Source organism: Periophthalmus magnuspinnatus, chromosome 13, assembly GCF_009829125.3.
Source record: "Periophthalmus magnuspinnatus isolate fPerMag1 chromosome 13, fPerMag1.2.pri, whole genome shotgun sequence".
In the NCBI taxonomy this organism is placed as follows: Eukaryota; Metazoa; Chordata; class Actinopteri; order Gobiiformes; family Gobiidae; genus Periophthalmus; species Periophthalmus magnuspinnatus.
The window spans coordinates 31422865-31448716 of NC_047138.1; the positions used below are offsets into that span (position 1 = coordinate 31422865).

The window sequence follows — 25852 nt, forward strand, 5'->3', positions numbered from 1 at the left end:
GCGACTTATTTCTTTTATTGAGTCGTGATTTTAAATGTTCAAATTATAACATAATGATCCACAGAGTCAGAGATTATCACCACAGAGACACAAGCACAACAGGCTCGTTTAATGCATATCTGTCCAGGCAAAGCAAGAGGTCCACAGTGGTCCACTGAGGTCCACTGAGGTCCACTGAGGTCCACTGAGGTCCACTGAGGTCCACTGAGGTCCACTGAGGTCCACAGAGTGTAAATACAGATGTTTGAAGAGTGTTGAAACAGGCTAAAGTACAGACACAGGCTTAAGTTAAATACATGTTTACTTTCACATCAGGCAACTGTTGTGGAAAAATGACAGTTCTAGATGAAAAGTCCATTTGCAAAGGGTCCAGGCCTCCTCTGGACACAGACTTTTGTCATCCCAAGTCTCTCCTACTCCGTCCCCCGAGCCTCTGAGCTCTGAGTATTTATACCAGAATGACAAAGCTACAAACATTTCAAAGCAATGACTTTTGTTTCACTCAGAGATAATGAACTTTTACACTTAGAACTACAGCGAGTTTCCTGTGGGATGGAGACTTCACATCATGTTCTGGGTCTGACTCACACAGATCACATTTCAAGAATATGATAAGAATATTTTATCCACAACATGAATATACTTACATTTCCATCGCACAACTATTAACCCTGACTATGGGAGTGGTATTTTAGAAGCAGTACATGCAGTAACAGTAGTACCCTTGTAGTAGTAGTTGTATTGGTATAGTTGTGGAGTAGTGTCATAGCACCAGCCATAGTAACAATAGCAGTATTAGTTGTAGTAGCAGTTGTACAGTATTGGTCTGGGCAAGGTCGCGGATACAAGCGGCTGAAATGGGTTTCCTCCTTAGGGTGGCCGGGCGCACCCTTAGAGAAAGAGTGAGGAGCTCGGTCACACGGGAGGAGCTCGGAGTAGAGCCGCTGCTCCTACACGTTGAGAGGAACAGCTGAGGCTCGGGCATCTGCTCAGGATGCCTCCTGGACGCCTCCTCCCTAGGGAGGTGTTCATGTCCCACCGGGAGGAGGCCCCGGGGAAGACCCAGGACACGCTGGAGGGACTATGTCTCTCTGGCCTGGGAACGCCTTGGGGTCCCACCGGAGGAGCTAGAGGACGTGTCTGGGGTGAGGGAAGTCTGGGAGTCCCTGCTTAGACTGCTGCCCCCGCGACCCGGCCCCAGATAAGAGGAAGAAAATGGATGGATGGTCTGGTTTCTGGTCTGGTCTCTCTCTGGTCTCTCTGGTCTCTCTCTGGTCTCTGGTCTCTCTCTGGTCTCTCTCTGGTCTCTCTCTGGTCTCTGGTCTCTCTCTGGTCTCTCTCTGGTCTCTCTCTGGTCTCTCTCTGGTCTCTCTCTGGTCTCTCTCTGGTCTCTCTCTGGTCTCTGGTCTCTCTCTGGTCTCTCTCTGGTCTCTCTCTGGTCTCTGGTCTCTCTCTGGTCTCTCTCTGGTCTCTCTCTGGTCTCTCTCTGGTCTCTGGTCTCTCTCTGGTCTCTCTCTGGTCTCTCTCTGGTCTCTGGTCTCTCTCTGGTCTCTCTCTGGTCTCTCTGGTCTCTCTCTGGTCTCTCTCTGGTCTCTCTCTGGTCTCTCTCTGGTCTCTCTCTGGTCTCTCTCTGGTCTGGTCTAAACTCCAGCTCCTGTCTCATGACTCAGTGCTAGTGCAGCCTGTGCGGCTCAGTGAGTGAATCTGGAGGATCTGAACATGAGGCCTGTCCATAAACAGAGACAGAGACAGAAACACTCTGTATGTGTCTCTGCAGGACAAGGCAGTGGACACAGGTCAGATGTGACTGTAGTACCTTTTGTAAACAGTAGGAGGCAGGATACACACAGCTCCATTTGTATCAAAACAAACATGGCGGCTTTCTTTGCCACATTTTTGTTAAAATATCTGTTCTAACTGTGTCTGTGCTCCTCTTGCAGTACGAGCTCATCGAGATTAAGGTAAATCACATTTATATTTCCTCACGCAGACCGAGTACTCGTGTACTCAAACACTTGTGTACTTGTGTACTTGAACACTCATGTACTTGTGTACTCGTGTACTCAAACACTCGTGTACTCGTGTACTTGTGTACTCAAACACTCGTGTACTTGTGTACTCGTGCACTCTGTGTAATATTTGGTTGTACTGACCAGGACCGCCAGAACAACCGCGTGGCCCAGTGGTTAGACCGCAGCACAGATGGAAGGATGGTACAGTTGACCTTTGACCTGGACCCTCAGGCCAAAGAAGGCAGCTACTCTGTGTCTGTGAAGGTCAAAGGGGCGAGACATGAGATTACACACAAATTTGATGTGGAGAAGTATGGTAAGGATACTACAAGTACTGTGATTACTGTTACTACTGCTACTACGACTACTGCTTTTACTGCTAATACTACTATTACTGCTACTATAGCAAAAGATGAAGTTTAAATCTGTCAACTGGACAAATTGTTGTAGGAGTGAAGACATTTGGCTGTTCGTCCAAGCCGTTTCTTCAGTTCTGGTCAGATTCCTGCTGGACACTGCATTATATCTGTCTGAAGGAGGAGCTGAAACTGGAAACAGCTTTTGTTTACAGTTTCATCTTAAACTACCCAATTCAACCTTTAACGACCCCGCTATTGTTCTCTTTGTTTGTACTGGGTCTGAGGGTGGAGTTATAGATGGAGGAGGAGTGGTCTGTGTCTTTGAGATGTAGATGAACAGCAGACTGAGGTCCTGAGCTGCTCTCTCCATCTCAAAGACACAGACCACAACTTTGAAGAGAGTGAGGTTCAGATCTGAGCCAGAGAAAAGAAATGGACTGAGAGGAGAGTTAAAGAAGATATTTTTGTTAGGAAAAACAATCCTTCCTTAAACAGGATCTATGATTCCATCCTCAAACCCAAAACAAACGTCTTTTGCTGTGGATCAGACCTGGACGACTGAGGGATTACACTGACTGTTTACACACAAAAAAAGATCATAATCTGATTTTTTGAGTAATCAGATTACTGCTGTGGAGTAATCAGATTACTGTTGTGGAGTAATCAGGTGACTGATTTGTGAATGACACTTTTTCCAGTTCTGCCAAAGTTTTCTGTTGAAGTGGAGGCTCCAGCTGAAGTCAGCATCGCTCCGGATGAATTCCCATTCAAAGTGTGTGGAAAGTAAGTCAGATGCCCTCCCATCCTCCTGAATCCCTGTGTGTGTCAGATGCCCTCCCTGTGTCAGATGCCCTCCCTGTGTGTCAGATGCCCTCCCTGTGTGTCAGATGCCCTCCCTGTGTGTCAGACGCCCTCCCCGTGTGTGTCAGATGCCCTCCCTGTGTGTCAGATGCCCTCCCTGTGAACACAGTTGTGTATTGTTCATTTTCAGATACACTTTTGGTCAGCCGGTGCCGGGGTCGGTGCAGCTCACTCTGGGCAAAAGCGACGGTGCCGGTGATACCCGCATAGATTATATACATAAAAACAGCAGTATCCAAAACCAGCAGGTAATCAATACTACTGCTGTTACTACTACTGCCACTACTACTACTATTACTACTAAAACGACTACTAATCTCCTCGTACTGATACTGCTACGTCTACTAATACTGCAGTAAAAGTATTTGTATTTGTAGGTGTCCAAAGATGGCTGTGCGTCCTTCTCCTTCCAAACATCTGAGTTAAAAAAGCTCACGCCCACATCCATAATGACTGGTCATCATGAAGTATACAGTCACTACACCATACACGCCATGATGACTGAAGAGGGAACAGGTAACTGCTACTACTACTACTACTACTACAGCTGCTACCACTACTACTACCATTACTACCACTGTTACTACTCCAGCTGCTTCTGCTGTTACTCCTGCTCCCTCTGCTCCTCTGTTCAAACCTAAATCCTGATACTTTTCCTCAGGCCTGAAGCAGGAGAATAAACAGTGGGTGAAGATCTCGTATGAACTTGGGAAAGTGGAGTTTGTGAATCCTCCCACAAGATACAACAGTGGAGACGTACTGGAGCTACAGGTACTTCTACTCAGACAATCAAACCAGTGTTATTGTCCTGACACTGGAAGGTTGGTCCTAGAATTTAAAGAGGGGGTATTATGCAAAATGTGTTTTTTTTAGCTTTCTGCCGTGCTATAACATTGGTCCCTCATAAAAAACAACACGTCTGAAGAGGTTTTTTCAGTGATTTGTCCCAGGCCCTATTCAAACCCTCCATCACCCACACTCCCACATGATTCTCCATAAACTCATAACTCAGTTATTTTAGATACAACAGGAATTTTGCTTATTGGTCGATAATTAGCCATATCTGAGTTAAAAATTGGTGTAACTGCAGCTACTTTCCGATCAGCTTAGACAACCGGCCGTTGGAAGGACATATTGAGGAGATCGGTAACTGGTCGTACAAGAGGATCCTTAGATTCTTTTAAAAATGTAGACCAATTGCATCAGGTGCTTTTGAGTTTTTTACGCCTGAACATAGCCTGAAATAATTGTTTAAGTGAGTAGCTAAGGAAACAGGTTCTTTATTAATGGAGTTATTTACATGTATCTCCGTTGTTTTGTTATTTTGGTTTGATTGACGGCCAAGTAGTTTGTTTTGACCACAGTCACATCACAATCAGTGTGCATTTCGCTAATGAAACTACTGCACATCGCGTTAGGTTTGTGAAGTTGTAGTGAATTATTTTGTATCATGTCTTTGTATATTTATGGAGAATTGTCACGCGTTGGTGTCGGCTTGTGGCTGAAGCATTGTGCATCTAACCGTGAGGAGGGTTGAAATGGGGCCCAGGAAAGATCGCTAAATTAATCAAACATGCAAGGATGACGTCTTAACACTTTTTCAGGCATGTTTTTGATGAGCGAAGAGCATTTTATAACATGGGAGAAAGCTCCAAAAAGTCAATTTGACATAATACTCCCTCTTTAACAATTAAACATTGTGTTGATTTCAGTGAACGCAGCCTGTTTATTTATTTATCCACCCTGCAGGTGAAAGCGGTGCATTACAACAACACTCCGGTCTCTAACACTGACATCCATCTATTGAAAAACAATGATCTGCTCCACACCCTGAACACCGACCAGGACGGGGTCGCTACCTTCAAGTTCAACACCAGCCAATACACAGGCCGCATCAGACTCAAGGTGGGTCCTGGGTCAGACCTGGGTCAGACCTGGGTCAGACCTGGGTCAGACCTGGGTCAGACCTGGGTCAGACCTGGGTCAGACCTGGGTCAGACCTGGGTCAGACCTGGGTCAGACCTGGGTTTGGTCCTGGTTTATACCTAATTTAGTCCTGGTTTAGTCCCAGTTTAGTCCTGGTTTAGTCCTGGTTTATTTTCACAATAAGAAAATTGTGAATATGGTACTTTTTACTTTGGTTCTGTCATAATCCAAAAAAGTAAGATTTCATGGTCATGGTTTCATGAAAAACTGTTGGCTAATGCTAACTAGCATGTGTAATGTTAGAGAGGGATTTGTTTAACAGCACAAATCATCTCACCTGGTGTAGTCTTAGTTAACTCTGTTCTTTAAGGTCAGATAGTGTTAAAATAAAGTTCAGATTAAAGTCTAACTTGAGTAACAGAGTTTCAGACAGAGCAGTGCCTCAAACATTGAGAACCACTGGTTTAATCCCCTTAAACCTCTGACCTTTGACCTTCAACTTCTCCTCTACAGGCGAGTCTGTATAACGAGTCTGTGTCCACTCGCATGAACCCGCACTTCACCACTGCGTCTCTGTCCCTGCTGGAGATCAAAGCCCCCTCCCTCCACACCAAGACCACCTCGACTCTGGAGGTCGTCGGCGAGGACCGGACCCTGACGTGTGGGGCCAAAGAGAGTTTCACCGTGGGCTACAACATTGTGGGAGAGGGCCAAGGGAAAGCCACCCTCATCTATCTGGTGAGCAGCACAGTGGTTGGCACAGCTCATAGTATTCAGAGTTTGCATGTTCTCCCCGTGTATGAGTGTCCCCAAAACCCAAAACATGCATAACAAATGAAATCCTCCAGTTAAGACAGTCCTGACCAAGACTAGCTCCAGATCTGGAGATGGATCCCACTGGTTTGGCAGATTTAATCCAGAGACACTGAGGACGGGTCAAATGCAGGTTTAGTCTGGAGACACAGAAACATGGGTCAAATGCAGGTTTAATTTGGAGACACTGGAGTATGGGTCAAATGCAGGTTTAGTCTGGAGACACTGAAACATGGGTCAAATGCTGGTTCTGTGCTTAAATAACCCTAAATAAATGAGGTGCCATCACACATCCCTGGGGAGAGCCTGAATAGGTTTTCATTTTAGTCAGCAGTGAACCCTTTTATCTTCTCAAGCCTTAGAAATATTTAGAAACTATTTTGTACAATAACTTTTTTAGTCAAATTGCAATAATTTCACCCACAATGAGGAAATTCCAGTGTTGCAACACACTTCCTTTTTTGGAATTAGCTTAGCTTATCTTTTGTAATTTTGTCCAGAGAATCTAAATACTGTCTTCTGTCCTTCCTCAGGTCCTGTCCCGAGGAGTCATCGTTAAATATGGACACTACACCACGTACATGGACACAAGTAAGACAGTGTTTCCTATTGATACTCTGCAGTGACATCACGCTGGGCGTGTTCTACATGTAACTCTACAGACTGAATGTTCAGCAGTTACCATGGTGACACAATGCACACATGAGCAAATACAGACAAAACTGTTTTAAGATCATCTGCAAACTCAAGAAAAAAACCCAAAATGCATTTAAAGAGCACATTTGCAGGAGCCTGTGTTCAGTCTGAGTGTTCATGGTTCTGTTTAGGAGTTTGATTTTACACAAAAAGGTGAGAGTGACTCACTGAAAAACTGTTGGCTAATGCTAGCTAGCTTGTGACTGTAATTTTATATGAGAGAGACTTGTTTAGCAGCACAAATCATCTCACTTGTTGCATTTTCAACCAAGTCAAGTTCTGGTCAGATTGCGATAAAATAAAGCTCAGATTAAGTCTAATTTGAGTAATGGAGCTTTTAATAGAGTAGTGCTTTCAGTTAGCATCACACCCACCAAGAATGTTGAGACTATGGCGGCCCCCACACTGTAAAAACACCCTGGACCATAATGGCATAACAATATTAGACTGTGTTGCTCTAGTTTTTGTATTATCATAAAATTATAACAGAGACTGCTCTGGTTGAAAATCGATGCTTAAAATTTAAAGGTATTACTATTAATTTTACACATTTACAAGTTCTAACGCTGTTCCCTCCTCAAAAACAGACCTGGAGTTATGTTTTGTTTCATTCACACGTTTGAGTAACCCTTTATTATTATTCTGTCTACATCTCCAAAGCTCAAAATGCTCTGTTCCACCTTGTGATGTCATCAAGTGATAGTTTTCAAGTTAACAGCTCCTTTTACCAGAGACTGGAAATTCTAGTACTGAAATCATCCAAATGATTCTAGTGAAGGTGAATGGAGTTGTTTTTTGACTGAAACAATCCTATTGAACAGACATGATGCAACATGGATGTAAACACACCAGGTTATCCCTCCTGCAGAACTCTCAAGAGTCTTTGAATAATCAGGGGAAATGGAGGAAAGGCGTAGAGGAGAACATGAGACCAGTCGTGAGCCAGTGCATCCTGACCCAGCGGGCTGGTGTTGTCCATCAGAAAGAACCAGAGAGGGCAATGGGTTGCTTCACGTGAAGCAAACAGATCCACTTCGGCCCTGCCAAAGACCCTCCAGATGGTGCAGAACACCTCTGCTTCTCCTGCTCGGAATGCACCCAGCATCCCCATGATGTTGTCGACCCTTGTGGGTGAAGGGCAAGCAACCATGGTGACAGTTTTTAAGGCCGTAAAGACAGTGTTCTGGGTCGGGACCAGATTGCTCTTGTCCATATTCACACTCAGACTCAAATGGCTCACATAATCGAGTACAAGCCCTGTGTTGCGTCATTGACGTAAGGTAGAATCTTCAAACCCTGCACCTGCAGGGGAGCCAAGGCCATTACCACCACTCTAGTGAACACCCTAGGTGATAGGGACAGCTCAAACAGGAGGACCCCGAACTGAAAATGTCTCCTCTGCAAAGCAAAGCAAAGGAACATCCAGTAATTGCATACATGAAAATAAGCATCCTTCAAATCATGAACAATTCGCGTGGGGAAAACGCGGTGTGTAGCATGTGAAATGGCATGACCTTTAAAAACACATTGAGACCTCGCAGTTCTAAAACTGGACGTAGGTTTCTGGTTTTCTTGAAAGTATCTTGAATAACCAACCAGACATGCCGACGCACCTGGGTGAGGATGGATAGCTCCCTTGACATAAAAGCAAATGCTTTAAGAGACGTGTTGACCAAACCTTGTGTAGTCTGATCGACATTAGAAGCCTCTAGTGAAGTCTCTAGACCCAGCAATAAATGGGACAGGGAATTGCCGATACAACTCATGTGCGCCCCAGAGTCATAAGCCTTGCACAGCAATTTGTCAGTAGCCCGGCACTGAGGTTGTGGGCACTTGGCATTGGGTCTCAGAGCCTCATCTGGAGCCACAGATAGGTAGGCCATAGCTGGTTCAATCGCAGGCATATGCCCAAGACCAAACTTAGGCACATCCTGCATGGCATCAAGAAGCCTTCCATCAGACGTTGGCTTAGAAAACGCTTTTGTATCCGACCAGCAGGCATATAGTTCTTCAATATACTTCATAGAGGTATGAACCAAAAAGGAAGACGCAGAACCTTGTCATCTAAATTATAAGGGAAGCGCTGCCAACAGCAGAGCGCTTTCTCACCACCTTCCCGCTCACTGGCAACAGAGTGTCCTGTATATCAGAGGGCACCAAGATCCCAGCTCCTCCAAACGCAGCCAGGCAGTCAACACGCAGGAATCTTGGCATAATGCTGCAACTCATGCAAGCATTCTCAGTCAAACCTTCTCTAAGGTGGTCCACACCCAAAGAGAAGGGACATAAATCATGTCCATCTTCAGGTTGAAACTGGGTCAAGCAAGCTCTACAGCACATGGACTCCATCAAAACCAAGGGCAGATCAGGTCGAGCTGAAAACGCCACTCTTGATCCGCCAGTACTGGGATAAAAAATGCCACGTTGAAAACTCCACTGGTGGTAGACTACAACTAAAATATATTATCCCCCCAAAACTCAAAGTGAACAATAACCACTGCTGGTATAACTTAAATTAGAACATGCTCTGAAGGCACAAAATAAGTTTAGTTAAATGTGGCAATAGCAACCACACAAAAGTCAAGCTGAACCAAAAAACGGCAGCAAATACAAACCAGCTCCACCGAACGCATTATCATTTCCCACAAAATAATGCAGAAACCACTTACCTGTCAGGATTTGGGATTTTTTGAGTGTTCTGTGCTGTCTTCCCCCCCTCCCTTCTGTGTTTGAGCCTGGAGTTGGGCGGAGACTCTGGCACCACCTCTGCACACATGCTTCTGATCAAGCAATTAAGCCTTCACTTGTGAATACGAAACGACTGAGGATCTGACACTCAGGGCTAGATCGTCTTGTCATCTTCCATTTTTTCTACGTGCCATACTCACTTGTTTGCGTATCCACTGTGATCCTGCTCCCTGGAACCAATCTGCACCTCCGTCTCCAACCCAGTTCTCCACAATCGGTACGAGCACCCCAGCCTCTGACCCAGCGACCCATGACCTGCTCCAAGACAACTGCTTACACCGTTCCCAACTGTCTGCTTTGTCTATCTTCATTCACAATCCTGTATCTGCAAATCAACTCTGTTGAACTGTTTCTCGAGTCTGTATCTTTGGTCCCTCCATCATTCCCTACGACAGAATGATCTGGCCAAACATGGACCAATCAGACTCGGGGCCGGATCAAACGCTACACCAAGCGTTTTCACATCACGGAATAATCATTGAACAACACAAACAGAATATCCGGAACCATATTTCTGCCTTGCTTGCTCACCAGCCTGCCTGCCCTGCTTACCTATCTGTCTCCTGCTCGCGGGCCTGTTCTCTGCTCACCGTCGTGTCCAGTCCGGTCTTGTCCCGACTTGTCCACTCCTGCCCTGGACCGTTGTAGCTCCGCTGGACACCATCTTATGTCCAGGGACCTCCTCATGTCCTCTCACCCTCACCTGGACCTTTGTAGCTCACTGGACACAGTCTTCCCTCCAAGGACCTCTTTGTGTCTTCTGCTCCTCGCTCTGCTCCTCGCCCTGCTCCTCGCTCTGCTCCTCGCCCTGCTCCTCGCTCTGCTCCTCGCCCTGCTCCTCGCCCTGCTCCTCGCCCTGCTCCTCGCCCTGCTCCTCGCCCTGCTCCTCGCTCTGCTCCTCGCCCTGCTCCTCGCCCTGCTCCTCGCCCTGCTCCTCGCCCTGCTCCTCGCCCTGCTCCTCACCCTGCTCCTCGCTCTGCTCCTCACCCTGCTCCTCGCCCTGGACCCCGGGCCCTGTTTTCAGGGCAAGTCGCACTCACTACCCCGACCCTGATATACTTCAGTCACAGACCACGGGACTCTGAGGCATAAGCCACAATACAGTAACCACAACACACTTGACCTAAGCGCAAGAAGAAAAAAGGGACTGTGCTTCCGGAGTCACGTGATTATATAGCCTCATGTCGGTCACCGGAAGATCATAAGTGATTTTCTTATTAATTCTCGACCTGCGCATGGACAAGAGTGATCATTCAGTGCTTGAAGCATCGCCTCTGGTGGTCAGAAGGGATGAAATAGAAGAAAACACACCTCCAGGTCTGTTTGTAATGAGGAAACAACATTGGAACAGAGATCATGAAACAGTGTAATATGGAGCCTATAAATATGAGCAGTGACATTTATACTCACAAACTGAATGAGACTAAATGAGATTATCTTAAAATTCCACCATAATCTTAACAAAATCTACAGGAAACACTGAATAAGAATTTAGAAGTTTTTTTTACTGATGAGTTTGCATCATTGTCCTGGTCAAAACCTGCACAGGTGAGAACAGAGTGTATATATAATTGGACGTAGCTAAGCTGCTAGCTCTCGGTAAGTGCTGCCTAAAACGTTCATATTAACCCTCTACATGATCGTGGGGGTTTTATTTCAGTATTTTGTCTCTAAATCAAGATATGAACATTAATAACAGACAAGTCAGGTGCCTTCTCTCCTCCGGCTCTCCTCCTCCTCGTCTGGCCGATTTTTCTTGTTTTGTCTGATTTTTCCTGTTGTTTTGTTTTTGTGTGTATATCACGGTGGCTGAGTGGCAACACTCATGCCTCACAGCAAGAGGGTTTGGTTGGATCCTCGGGTCACCAGACCTTTCTGTGTGGAGTTTTTCATGTTTCTCCCCGTGTCTGGATGGGTTTCCTCCGGGTACTCCGGTTTCCCCCATCAACCAAAACATGAACGCCCTTCGAGACAACTGTTGTTGTGATTTTGGGCGTTACAAAAATAAATGAATTGAATTGAATTCTTTCTCTGAGGTCGCACCTGCTATCGTTAAGAATAGGTCGATTAACAGCGTTGCTAAGCGCCTCTCCCTGCCAAACCAGTGGTGGCATTATCTTCATCAGCCTCGCTCCTGATTGGCTCTTTGGTTGCTATGATACTAGTGGTCGGAATTCCAAATATGGAACTCCAGCTCCAAATTGGCCACTATAAGCTTCATTTTACTCCACTTGTTTGTACAGTCTGTGGGTGTGAACCATCAGAAATCAGATTTTTCACATCAGGTGGAACTGTTTACGTTTCAGTAATCTGATAACTCCAGAAATCAGATTATGATCAGATTTTTGGTGTGCGTGTAAACAGAGCCAATGAGGAGTAGCAGGTTTAGCTGGAGTAGCAGTAAAAAGTGCAGTACTTGTAGTGTGAAACTTACATACTTTTTGCCTCTCAGTCATGTACAATCTGTAGAACAGTAGTAGTTGTTGTAATATCAAGTGCAGTAGTAGTAGTGGCAGTAGTAGTTATTGTTGTTGTAGTATTGGTAGTGGTGGTAGTAGTAGTAGTGTAATTATTAAATACTTTGTCTCTCAGTAATGCAGGGGGAGTTGACCTTTAACATGGAGATCACCAGTGACATGGCCCCCGCTGTGACCCTGGTGACCTACGCAGTCCTGCCCAGTGAAAGTGTCATCGCTGCATCCAAAGAGTTCAACACAGAGAAGTGCTTCGGTCACAAGGTACAAGTACTGCAACAAGTACTGCAACAAGGTACAAGTACTGCAACAAGTACTGCAACAAGGTACAAGTACTGCAACAAGTACTGCAACAAGGTACAAGTACTGCAACAAGTACTGCAACAAGTACTGCAACAAGGTACAAGTACTGCAACAAGTACTGCAACAAGGTACAAGTACTGCAACAAGTACTGCAACAAGGTACAAGTACTGCAACAAGGTACAAATACTGCAACAAGTACTGGTACAAGTACTGCAACAAGGTACAGAAGGGGTGTGGTAGTATTAGTGCCCACCCAGATGCAGCAGGCTAGAACTGAGCCGTAGTAGTAGTAGTAGTACACTAGTGTAATTATAAAATACTTTTTTGTCTCTCAGTGATGTAGAATCTATAGTAGCAGTCTCAGTAGTAGTACTAGCAGTAGTAGTAGCATTATTAGTTGTAGTACTATCAGCAGTATTTGTGTGTATTCCAGGTGCAGTTGGAGTTCGCTCCTCCCTCCTCGGTCCCTGGGGAGCAGAGCTCTCTCAAAGTCTCAGCTGCTCCTCTGACTCTGTGTGGAATCAGTGCAGTGGACAAGAGCGTCCTCATCCACAAACCAGGAAAAAGTCTGGACGCAGACAAGGTACTAGACCAGGACTAAACCAGGACTGGACTAGGACTAGACCAGGTCTAAACCAGGATTAAACCAGGTCTAAACCAGGTCTAAACCAGGACTAAACCAGGACTAAACCAGGTCTAAACCAGGTCTTTTCTGTGCAGTTGTTCTCCCTGTTGCCGGTCCAAAGGGCGGAGCAGTTTCCGTATCATATTGAAGATGATTTGGGCTGTGTGAAAGTGCGAACCAGGAAAAGTCTTTATCTCCCAGAGAGACCAGACAAGGATGATGTCTATCACATACTCAAGGTAAAGTTACGCCAGATGCCCTTCCGTCCTGCTATCCCTGTGTGTCAGATGAATAACAACAAATTGGAACAAATATATTTAAAGAGGGGGTATTTTATTCTATGGAGTATTAACTGTAACATACACCAAATTTACCTTTATTGTTTTAAAAATGTTATATTCACCTAAAACAACGTATTAACATGTTTTATAAGTGTCACTTTTGTTTTTGATGTTCACTTGAGTCCTCTTTCCTTTGCTCTCAGCGCTAAATCACTCCCCCTTCAGAGCTTTATCAACACATCAACACACATTAACACAATCAGCTGCATCCCACTAATGAAACGACTAACTTGTGAAGTTGTGGTGTACAGTTTTGTATCATGTTTTTGTATATTTATGGAGAGTTGATGATGGAACAACATTACAACATGGCAGAAAGGAAAAAAAAAAAGATTTTGTATAATACCCCCTCTTTAAAACAGTCAGAAATTAAGCTGCCAACCAGTAAAATGTATAAATATTTATCAGGTGAGTGTAAAGTGTAAGTTTAAGTTAAGTGTATCTTTATAAATATTAGTTTGTGTGACTTGCTTTATGCTTTAGTGTAACATTCTCACTCATGTTACAGGGTCGAGGACTCAAAATGGCGACTAATCTGTTCATCCGGACTCCAACATGTGTGAACTTGAGAGGGAATGAGTACTTTAAAAACCGTTACGGCTACAGTTCTCCACGACACGGCTGTGAGCATCATGTGCAGGGGTGTGGGGGTGTGGGGGTACACACACACACACACACACACACGAGGGCTCTGCACATACATGATTAAATATGCACACAGAGGAAATCAGAGGGACGGGGCGGAGTCTACCACACGTGTCAATGTTTACTTTAAAAACTACAGAGATATTTATGTTTAGTAAACCAAGATTTGAACCAGGAGCACACCAGAACTCAACAGGGACTAAACAAGGACTAAACAAGGACTAAACAAGGACTAAACAAGGACTAAACAAGGACTAAACAAGGACTAAACAAGGACTAAACAAGGACTAAACAAGGACTAAACAGGGACTGGACCTGAATCAGGGCCAAACCAGGACTCTACCAGCCTTCTGTGAGGCTCCTTCTGTGAGGCTCCTTCTGTGAGGCTCCTTCTGTGAGGCTCCTTCTGTTTGGCTCCTTCTGTGAGGCTCCTTCTGTTTGGCTCCTTCTGTGAGGCTCCTTCTGTTTGGCTCCTTCTGTGAGGCTCCTTCTGTGAGGCTCCTTCTGTGAGGCTCCTTCTGTTTGGCTCCTTCTGTTTGGCTCCTTCTGTTTGGCTCCTACCTCAGCAGACTACATGGGACTAGAGACTTTTGAAAAATAGGTTCAGCCTCAAAAGATTACGTAACATTCCAATTTGAATGTTAGAAAATAAATAATAGTCTCATATTCAGCCTTTGGACATTAGACATTAGGCATTTTTAAATAATTTGGTCCCAAATATATAAATCCAAGTCAAAGCAGCACAACACTGGGTGAATTCATATATTTGGGGCTAAATGGTAAAACTATAGGAGAAAAAATAGTTTCAAATGTTTTTTCAGATAATATGAAATTCCGGTCTATTTCAAACCCACAAACACTTTAAGACAGAAACTGGTTCACCCAAAGAACAAAACCCCGAGACACAAACAAAGTAATGTGTCTACTCCGTTCGGTGAAGAGTGAGCGTCACACTCGGTGAAGAGCGAGCGTCACACTTAATCTTGTTTGTTTTATTTCAGTCAGGGGACCTCTGAGAGGGATGCCGACGCCACAGATGTTTCACTTGGCTTACGAAGATACACCTGCTCGTCCTCCTCCTCCTGTGATCCAAACTGTCCGAACCTTCTTCCCCGAGACCTGGATCTGGGACCTGGTGGAAGTGGGGTGAGTCAGTCTGCACACTCCTCACTTAATCCTGGTTTAGTCCCAGTTTAGTCTTGGATTATCCATCCATCCATTTTCTTCCTCTTATCCGGGGCCGGGTCGCGGGGGCAGCAGTCTAAGCAGGGACTCCCAGACTTCCCTCACCCCAGACACGTCCTCCAGCTCCTCCGGTGGGACCCCAAGGCCAGAGAGGGTTTGGCTGGTTTGGTCCTGGTTTGGTCCTGGTTTGGTCCTGGTTTAGTCCTGGTTTAATCTGTGTTTTGTCCCATTTTATTTCCAGTTTAGTACTGATTTGTTCCTTGTTTAGTCCCGGTTTTCTCTTGGTTTAGTCCAGGTTTAGTCCGGGTTTAGTCCAGTGAAACTGACTACTGGTATAAAACTAAAGTATCAGAATTGGCATCAAACTGAAAACACGAGTTGGTGCATCTTTAAATATTGAAATACTGTGTATTTGGTCTTATATTCATTCAAAGTGCATTTCAATCCAGCTGTGCTCTGACAAAGGTGATGTAAGAGGCTGTGATTCCTTCCAGAGCCTTGGGCCACGTGACGCTGCCCCTCACAGTCCCAGACACTATCACCACGTGGCAGACCGAAGCCTTCTGCCTGTCGCCGCAGGAGGGAATCGGACTGGCGCCCCCACAGCAGCACACCGTGTTTCAGCCATTCTTCCTGGAGCAGGTCCTGCCGTACTCCATCATCAGAGGAGAGAGCTTCGAACTGAAGGCGACTGTCTTCAACTACCTCTCCTCCTGCATCATGGTGAGGAGTGGTGGTGGTAGCAGCAGCAGCAGCAGTAGTAACAGTATTAGTAGTAGCTGTAGTAGTTGCAGTAGTAGTAGCTGTAGCAGTAGTAGTCATTTTAGCAGTAGTTGCAGTTGTAGTCGTAGTATGTTGAGGTCAGGTTCAGGTATAACAGAATATAGAATGTTACCACCACGCCTCATAGTAGTAGTAACAGTTGTAATAGTACTATGTGTGTTTCCTAAGTGAAGAAGTGTCTTGCCCAAGGACACAGCAGCAGTGTACATGATCCTGTGCTCTGTGTGGCCCTCAGATGGACGTGCGTGTAGCGCCCTCTGCTGACTTCACTCTGACCCCTCTGTCCTCAGACCAGTACACGTCCTGTCTCTGCGGCAACGAACAAAAGACCCTGAGCTGGACTCTGCTCGCCTCCTCCCTCGGTAACACGGCAACACACTACTGTAAAGACACACTGCGGAACATTCTGGGGCATGGTTCCATGGAAACAGAAAGTTAAAACCATTCTCCATAGAGACAGAAGTGTTTTATGTCATACTGTGGAATATTATAAGTCCTGGTCTAGTCCTGGTTCAGTCCTGGTTCAGTCCTGGTTCAGTCCTGGTTTAGTCCCGGTTTAGTCCCGGTTTAGTCCCGGTTTAGTCCTGGTTTAGTCCTGGTTTAGTCCCGGTTCAGTCCCGGTTCAGTCCTGGTTTAGTCCCTGTTCAGTCCTGGTTCAGTCCTGGTTTAGTCCCTGTTCAGTCCTGGTTCAGTCCTGGTTCAGTCTCTTCTTTGTTTCTCAGGTGATTTAAACATTACCGTGACAGCAGAGGCCATACCGTCGGCGGTCCAGTGTGATAATGAGGTCATGAGTGTTCCAGAGAGAGGGCGCAAGGATGTGGTGACCAGAGTGCTCCGGGTCCAGGTCTGTACAAGTACTGCATGATACAAGTACTGCATGATACAAGTACTGCATGATACAAGTACTGCATGGTACAAGTACTGCATGGTACAAGTACTGCATGGTACAAGTACTGCATGATACAAGTACTGCATGGTACAAGTACTGCATGATACAAGTACTGCTTGTTACAAATGTCGTGTGTTACCATTGTTGCATGTTATTAGTACTGCGTGTTAGAAGTGCTGCGTGTTACTGCACATTACCAGTGCTGCATGTTACAAGTGTTGTGTGTTAGCAGTACTGCATGATACTAGTACCAGTACCAACTTAGAACATTTAACACAAATGAGCACTACTTTATACCAGATTTTAATATGTTGAAACGATCAAACATGAATTTCCTGCTTTGTCTAAAAACACGTATTAGCTGTTACAGAATAAACCCATGTGTTTGTCCTCCTCAGGCTGAAGGATCGGAGGTGTCAAAGGCCTTCAACTGGCTCCTCTGTCCCAAAGGTGTGTCAGATGCCCTCCCTGTGTGTCACATGCCCTTCCATCCTCCTGCTTTATAATGGTATATTTATTCCAGGGAAGTCTCTGAAGGAGCAGGTGGAGTTGACTCTGCCGGAAAATGTGATCCCTGGATCTGCCCGAGCCTCAGTCTCTGTCCTGGGTAAGGACGATTAAAGCTGCACTATGGCGTCCATGGGGTCTTATTCTGTGTAAAAGCTGTTAACCCTGTAGTTTAGAGCTCTACAAACATGACCTGAAACACATAGTTCTGCAGTTAATGTTAAAGCCATGTTTGTTTTGACCCGAATGGAGAATGCCTTGCTCTGATTGGTCGGTCCACTTATCAGTCATTCCCATTATAACAAAAGCATGTAGTTTTTGCTTACCAGGCAAGTTCCCTGTCAAATGTTGATGTAATACCCCAGGATGTGTTTAAAATGGGCTTGGGAATCGCAGGGTCCCTCACGATCCGATACTCGATACATGGCTCCTGATATGATAATATTATAGTTTTGCGATACATGTGTAGACTGTATAAAGAAGTGAACTGAGTGAGTGTGACGCCAGTGACATGAAGCTCATCGAAGCTAGCAGCTACAGAAGCTAGCAGTTATAGAAGCTAGCAGTTTAGAAGCTAGCAGTTATAGAAGCTAGCAGTTATAGAAGCTAGCAGTTATAGAAGCTAGCGAGAGAGTTCGCCCGATTACTCAAACTATTTAATTAGGAAACAATGTTATGACATGGGAGAAAGATGCAAAAAATATTTTTTATAATACTCCCTCTTCAATTTTTGTTAGGAAAGATAATCCTTCTTTGAACAGGGGGGCTCTGTTTCTTTGCTCTTTGTTTTAGGAGACATTTTGGGTCGTGCCATGAAGAACTTGGACGGTCTGTTGAAGATGCCTTATGGATGTGGAGAGCAGAACATGGCTCTGCTCGCACCAAACATCTACATCCTCCAGTATCTGAACACCACACAGCAGCTCAGCCCCGAGGTGAACGAGAGGGCCCTCAAGTTCCTCAGCAGCGGTGAGATTCAGCCAGATGCCCTCCCACACTCACATGTCCATGTGTGTCAGATGCCCTCCCATCAGTTGTATAAGTGTAGTGATCCTGTTCTGTTGTAGGATACCAGAGACAGCTGAACTACAAAGACCGTCATGGAGCCTACAGCACCTTCGGACGAGGAGAAGGGAACACATGGTAGGGTTAGAAGTAGTTGTAGTAGTAGCTTTAGTAGTTTTAGGTGTAGTTATAGTAGTAGTAATAATAATGCATTTAATAAGATATGAAAAGAACCTTTATTTGTCCCACAACAGGGAAATCTCTGTGTTGCAACAGTTCAAGAACCACAAGAACCTCAAAAATCAAGATAAATAAACATTAGAAAATAGACCTGAATTTCACACAACACTCTGCAAGTATTTGATTTATAAAGCTCTGATTGAATCTATGGACCTTTTACATACCATACATTTTGGACTATAGAGCGCACCTGAATATAAGCCGCACCAGCAAACTTTTAAAAGAAAATACATTTTGTACATATACAAGCCGCAGGTTTTTATGTTGTAACATGAGATATTTACGCAGAAAGACGCGGTACACAGAGGTTTTTTGAGTTTTTGAGTCAAACTATGCCTGAACATCGGCACCGACACGCTATCAACACGGGATGAACACACCTGCATGTTTAGGAAATAAAACACCACCAACACGGGCCGTCTGCTTTTATTTCCTCTGAAAGCTTTTGTCGTCTTTTTACATTGACTAAGTTCTTCCCCCTGCCGCCTCCAACGTCGCACCATCGGTTCATTAATGTCAAGCTTATGTGCAGTGGCTCTATTTCCTTCTTTGATGGACAGATCCATTGTCTTTAACTTAAAGCTGCGTCATTTGTATTTCTTAGTGTGTTTTTCATGATGAGGGTGTGTGTATGATCAAAACAAGTGCATCCTTCTGCGCATAATCTTTCCCCTCGTCTGTCTCACTTTTGCATTTACTGTTACAGAGTGCAACCCGGGGCAATCCTGAGGATTTTATTTAGCAGTTTTTTCAGTGATTCAAGATATGAACATTAATAACAAACAAATCAGGCTCCTTCTTTCCCCCAGGTCGTTCACGTTAGCGTTAGCAACAGGGTGACAGCGTTGCTAAGCGTCCGCTCCCTGCTAAACCAGAGGTGTGGGCGGGAAGAGGCATTACCTTCAACAGCCTCGCTCCGGATTGGCTCTTTGGTTGCTATGATACTTGTAGTTGGAATTTCAAATGTGAATCTTGGCTCCAAATTAGCCGCGAGAACTGCTAGCCTCGATGAGCTTCATTTGACTGAAGTTACAGACAGAGGCGTGACAGATTTCTGATATAAAGTGAATTAGATCCAGAGTCGATGGAGCCGGAAGTGCCGATGATCACTTCCTGTTTGGAACGCGGTGGCTAGTTTGTTAGCTATGTTCATTTATATAAACAGTCTATACTAAAACAAACAATGATTTGCACTCGACCCGCTGGTGCCCCCTGTGGCCCCTGTATACCCAGCGGTCTCTCTTTCTCGTCTGATTGTGTGGTTGTGTTTGAGGCTGACGGCGTTCGTGGTGCGGTGCTTCGCTAAGGCCCAGGCGTTTGTTTACATCGACCCAAAGAAGGTGCACCAGTCTCAGGAGTGGCTCGAGACCAGACAGATGGACGATGGTTGTTTCGAGCCTTCAGGAAAACTATTCAACAACAGGATGAAGGTGAGGCCTAGGAAAGACCTGTTTAAGACCTGGTTTAGACCAGGTTCATCCTGGTCTAGTCCTGGTCTAGTCCTGGTTTAGTTCTTAGTATCTTCTGTCGTGTCTTTGGGCATGACACTTCAGCCTGTGTGTTCTTCAGGGCGGAGTGTCTGATACCGTCACCCTCAGCGCTTACATCACAGCTGCTTTTCTGGAGATGAACAGGTCTAGAAATGTAAGTACTTTTACCACTACTACTAGTACTACTCCTCCTCCTCTGTACTGTACATTGTCTCCTTTGTTCCTTGGTTGTGTCTGGTCAGGACTCGGTGATCCAAAACAGCCTCTCCTGTCTGAAGAACCACTCTAAGAACATGGAGAACATCTACACCACAGCTCTGATGGCTTATGTCTTCAGTTTGGCCAGAGACACAGAGACTCACGCTCAGCTCCTAAACAAACTGCGCTCTCAAGCCACAGAGGAAGGCAAGGACTGGGACAAGACACTAACATCTCAAACTCACTTTCAATACTAAGGAATAGACTCAATACTCGATACCAATCCCGATACCAGGATGATAATAAAAACACTCTTTCTTTAGACAAAATACTGTGATATTTCTACATTAAATGTAGTACTTTGTGTTTTATTCCATGTGTTACATGTGTGTTACATGTGTGTTACATGTGTGTTACATGTGTGTTACATGCGTGTTACATGTGTGTTACATGTGTGTTACATGTGTGTAATCCTCAGTGTGCAGTAGGTTCACACTGATCCGTGGTGTGTACTAGTCTATTTGTCTTATACTTGTGAAAGATAGAGACACGTCATTCGAAATATATTCAGGAAAGGCTCATTTCTGTCAATGTGCCTTTTTCTTGTGTTTGTAGATACACGGGTGCACTGGTCCTCCTCCTCCTCCTCCTCCTCCTCCCTCTCGGTGGAGATCGCCTCGTATGTGCTCCTCTCCATTCTCTCTCAGTCGTCTGTGAGTCTGGAGGACCAGGGCTACACCTCCAAGATCGTCCGCTGGCTCACGGGAGAACAGAATTCTTATGGAGGCTTCAGGTCTACTCAGGTAATACTGCTACTACTGCTACTACTGCTACTACGACTGCTACTACGACTGTTACTACGACTGCCACTACTACTACACCTGCTGCTGCTTCTACAAATACTACAAGTAGTAAAACTCTTGTATTATTTAAGTAATAGTGCCAGTGTGATTCAGATGTAATGACTCTTTAGGACACAGTGGTGGCGCTGCAGGCACTGTCCATGTACTCCGCAATGATCTTCAATCCGGACGGGTCCAGCTCAGTTCTGGTCCAGGATCTGAACCGGCCTACAGAGGGGTCTTTATCCTTCACCGTGGAGCCGAGCAACAAGCTGCTGTACCAGGAGCGTGCTCTAGGGGGCGCCGCAGGGCAGTACAGTGTGGAGGTGACGGGGAGCGCCTGTGCCTCTGTGCAGGTCAGTCCAAGAGGGCACTAACATACACTCTGTATATACATTTTATATATATATATTCTCCCTGACTGAGTCCTTTCTGACAGATCTCGCTGCATTATAACATCCCGACCCCGTCTGAGGTCAGGACTCTGGGGGTAAAGGTCGAGAGTCAGATGGATTGTGGAGGCTCTGCGCTCCAGCTCCACCTAGAGGCTCAGTAAGTACATGACGCCCTCTAAACCAGCAACAGCAGACATGCCCCAGTGTAGACCCAGTGATAGCGCTGGTTGTCATGGTAATACCTCTATTCCTGGTGGTATTACCACTAAAGTAAAGTAATGTACTTAAGTACAGAGAGCAATATCTGTACTTTCTACTTCACTACATTTGTGAACTGGAAAAGTAAAAGTATTTTTTATTATTGTGTGAAACCTGCTGAAAAGGCTGAGGGTTTATTTTTACACATTCATAATTTGAGCAAAACAAAAATATACAAATAAAAGCAGAAAAAAAACATCTGACTCAGTTGTTTCTGTTGAACAAAATTCAGCTCAAATCTTTATCAAAATCACCACATTTGAAACTTTATAAGACTCAAAATCTGCATGAAATACTTTTTCTTTTTACTCTTTAATTACATTTTTAAACATCTACTTTTTTACTTAAATAAAAATTTTACTTTTCCATGTAAAAATCTACTTGAGTGTTTTTTGCTGCAGTATCTGTACTTTTACTTAAGTAACAAACTGAGTACTTCTTCCACCACTGGTCCTGACCAAGACCAGCTCAAGACCTGGAGATGGGTCTCTGGTCTACAAAAGTCCATCTACGTCGCCATGTTTGTTTTGGTTAGTTTGACTGACTCCGCCCCAAAGCACAATGCTGCCCTGTGATTGGTCTAAGTGACCTGAGGTGGACATGTGTGAGCGGCTCGTTCTGCTCAGGTGAGGCAGATGTGGCTCAGATCTGGCTGTTTTGTTTTTCTGCAGATACTTTGGAGATCTGAACAGCACGAACATGGTGATCCTGGACGTGAAGGTGCTCTCAGGATTTGTGCCGGACGAAAAATCTGTCAAGAACGTGAGTTACTCTAAGACAGATGTGCCCAAAGACACATACAGACGTGTGTCAGACTTTAAACAGACGTGTGTCAGACTTTAAACAGACGTGTGTCAGACTTTAAACAGACGTGTGTCAGACTTTAAACAGACGTGTGTCAGACTTTAAACAGACGTGTGTCAGACTTTAAACAGACGTGTGTCAGACTTTAAACAGACGTGTGTCAGACTTTAAACAGACGTGTGTCAGACTTTAAACAGACGTGTGTCAGACTTTAAACAGACGTGTGTCAGACTTTAAACAGACGTGTGTCAGACTTTAAACAGACGTGTGTCACAGACTTTAAACAGACGTGTGTCAGACTTTAAACAGACGTGTGTCAGACTTTAAACAGACGTGTGTCAGACTTTAAACAGACGTGTGTCAGACTTTAAACAGACGTGTGTCACAGACTTTAAACAGACGTGTGTCAGACTTTAAACAGACGTGTGTCAGACTTTAAACAGACGTGTGTCACAGACTTTAAACAGACGTGTGTCAGACTTTAAACAGACGTGTGTCAGACTTTAAACAGACGTGTGTCACAGACTTTAAACAGACGTGTGTCAGACTTTAAACAGACGTGTGTCAGACTTTAAACAGACGTGTGTCAGACTTTAAACAGACGTGTGTCAGACTTTAAACAGACGTGTGTCACAGACTTTAAACAGACGTGTGTCAGACTTTAAACAGACGTGTGTCAGACTTTAAACAGACGTGTGTCAGACTTTAAACAGACGTGTGTCAGACTTTAAACAGACGTGTGTCAGACTTTAAACAGACGTGTGTCAGACTTTAAACAGACGTGTGTCACAGACTTTAAACAGACGTGTGTCACAGACTTTAAACAGACGTGTGTCACAGACTTTGTTACTCAGTTATTCAGTTTTATAAATTAAATTTAAACCGTTGACATGTTCTTTTTTCTCAGCTGGAGTCTCTGAATGACATCGACCGAGTGGAGCAAAACGGTGACCACATTCTCATCTACATCAGTGGGGTGAGTTTAAAACCACTTATCTAGTCCTGGTTCAGTCCCGGTTCAGTCCCGGTTCAGTCCTGGTCTATTCCTGGTTCAGTCCCAGTTCAGTCCTGGTTTAGTTCTTATATAACTTATTCCCTTGTCTTCACAGTTGTCCACAGACCAGCCGGTGACCTGTTCTCTGCGTCTTATTCGGGAGACTGTGGTCCACAACCTCAAACCTGCTGTGGTCAAAATCTACGACTACTACCAGCCAAGTACTACAAAACTGCAGTACTCTGAATACTTGTGTACTTTTCATCGATTACTAATCTGTGTACTTTTAATGTTTTCAGGTGATGAGGCAGAGACAGAGTACACCTCCCCCTGTGCTGCACCAACGAAAGACTAAACATCTGATACAAGTATTACATCACAAATAAATACAACGATAATACAAACACTTTTACACAATACACTGTGATTTTCTACATTAAAGGTTTGTACTTTGTGTTCTATTCCATGTGTGTCATATGTGTGTTATATGTGTGTAATCAGTCCTGGTTTAGTCCTGGTTTAGTCCTGGTTTAGTCCTGGTTTAGTCCTGGTTTAGTCCTGGTTTAGTCCTGGTTTGGTAAGAGTACTGTTACATTGTACAATATGTTACTCAAGTAAAAGTATTACTACTCAAATCTTACCTTTTAAAAGACAGAAAACCCCAAAAGTGATGGTACATTTCTAGATTTATTCTTGACAGAAGCATAAAGGTCACAGCAGGCACAAACACAGCACTCTGATTGGCTAGAGACAAGTCACCTGACCTCTTATTCACCCCCTTATATGGTCGTACTTCCTGCTGTAATAATCCTATACAAAATACATGACAGTTACTTCTTACATTCTCGTAACACAAATCTTTGGGTTAAACATTTCCATATTTGAGTATGAGTAAAATTATTATATAAAAAGTTATTTTAAACCTGGACATTTTAAGGTTCACATTATTAAATATTAAAATGCATCGTGGAGGAGATTATTGCGTTCAGATGTGCTCTCGGCTTATTGCAAAAGAAAAAAGGGTTTAGGAAAGTTTCCACATAAGCAGTATGGACCTGGTTTAGTCCTGGTCTAGTCCTGGTCTAGTCCTGGTTTAGTCCTGGTTTAGTCCTACTCAGTGGAGACAGTTTGCTCTTGACATTCACCCTGTACTTCCTCTTTTTGTCCTCCGGGGGCGCTCCTGCTCTACACTCTTGGCTTATAGACAATAATAATAATAATAATAATAATATACACAATATTTACAAAAAAGAAGACACATTTTAAAAACATTTATGGCTAAAACTGGGCCAAACACATTCACAGGTCAAAGTTCAGCGTGGACGACTTATAAACAGACATTTGTAGATATTTAACGTCCAGAAATAACAATAAAATACATCATAAAACGCCAGAGGAACATCGTAGCGTTAGCGAAGAAATGTAAGCATTAGCGTTAGCATTAGCAAAGTCGCACATGGCTTCGGTCCATCACATCCTACGTGGCGTTTGGGAGAAGAGTGCAAAACAGAGAGCAACAGGAGCGCGCTCAGAACATCAGACTCAAAATATCAACAAACTGCTACGAATTTAACTATTAAAGTCTTTTATGCTGTTTTTGATCATATTAAAGCTGTAGTGTGTCACATTTATGCTTAAAAAATGTGACTTTAAGTGCTTTTCATTACAGATAAAAATCTATTTGAGTGAATTTTGCACGGAAAAACTGTCCTTACATTGAGCAGGCTCGCATCTCCACAAACCTGACTCTATAAGACCTACTGCTGCTTGTTTCCATGGAAATGTTGTTCCATTGGCTGTAATATTCCACAGTATGAAATAAAACTCATCTGTCTCCATGGAGAATGTTCCAAAGTATGGTTTTAACTTTCTGTTCATCATGCAAGAGATGTGCCACCTCCAGAAAGTTCCCTACTGGAGCTTTAATCTTAGTATTTCATAATAAAGTCATGCCATGGAAAAGAACTTATTTAAAGCTGCACTCTGTAAGTTTTCTGATGGGGGCTTCAACAGCCGTTCGTCTCCATGGATATATTATTGCTTTGTGTGGAATGTTCCGCAGTATGGCATTTACCTTCTCCATTTCACATAATTCAATGACGTCTGACCTGCAGCGCGCCCTGGAGGTGGCACGTGCTCATCTCTATGGAGATAAATAAGTTTAATGCCATACGGTGGAACATCCCCATGGAAACGAGCATTCACTGTGGAACTCTGTACCAGTTCCACAGTGAATCTCACACAAACATAATCACTGTAACTTTAAATCTCTCATGATGTCACACTGATGTTCTGAGCGCGCTCAGTGCGTCTCAAACAGTCGAGTTTAACAGTGCGAGAGCCAGAGACCTGTTCAGACCTAACAGCACAGAGCCAGCACATTATAAACTCTGATATATAACATTATTATTATGATTATTATTAGAAATGTTATTGCACAGACAGAACCACAGACAGA

The 25852-nt window shown here is 44.3% G+C and overlaps 1 protein-coding gene across 1 annotated transcript; it reads left to right on the forward strand.

The window, feature by feature from the left end:
• Window positions 1-1927: 1927 nt before the first annotated feature.
• Window positions 1928-23859, forward strand: LOC117379917 (alpha-2-macroglobulin-like). The gene is made up of 31 exons (XM_055226318.1): window positions 1928-1961; window positions 2157-2328; window positions 3070-3154; window positions 3363-3480; window positions 3610-3748; window positions 3894-4003; window positions 4982-5137; window positions 5672-5896; window positions 6505-6562; window positions 12008-12153; window positions 12627-12776; window positions 12914-13057; window positions 13668-13782; window positions 14806-14950; window positions 15484-15712; window positions 16008-16134; window positions 16495-16616; window positions 17060-17111; window positions 17185-17268; window positions 17961-18137; window positions 18236-18311; window positions 19687-19843; window positions 19983-20057; window positions 20146-20308; window positions 20717-20904; window positions 21075-21299; window positions 21383-21495; window positions 22268-22358; window positions 23308-23376; window positions 23510-23615; window positions 23694-23859. The coding sequence occupies exons 2-31, from the start codon at window positions 2211-2213 to the stop codon at window positions 23747-23749; spliced, it is 3819 nt and encodes a 1272-aa protein (XP_055082293.1). The 5' UTR covers window positions 1928-1961; window positions 2157-2210; the 3' UTR covers window positions 23750-23859.
• Window positions 23860-25852: the final 1993 nt, after the last annotated feature.

Bases quoted from the DNA above. Each gene is read 5' to 3' on its own strand.
- LOC117379917 (XM_055226318.1), top strand. From the start codon at position 2,211: ATGGTACAGTTGACCTTTGACCTGGACCCTCAGGCCAAAGAAGGCAGC. The intron at 13,058-13,667 runs GTAAAGTTACGC...CTCATGTTACAG, and splicing joins ATGTCTATCACATACTCAAG to GGTCGAGGACTCAAAATGGC. The intron at 16,135-16,494 runs GTAACACGGCAA...TTTGTTTCTCAG, and splicing joins TCTGCTCGCCTCCTCCCTCG to GTGATTTAAACATTACCGTG.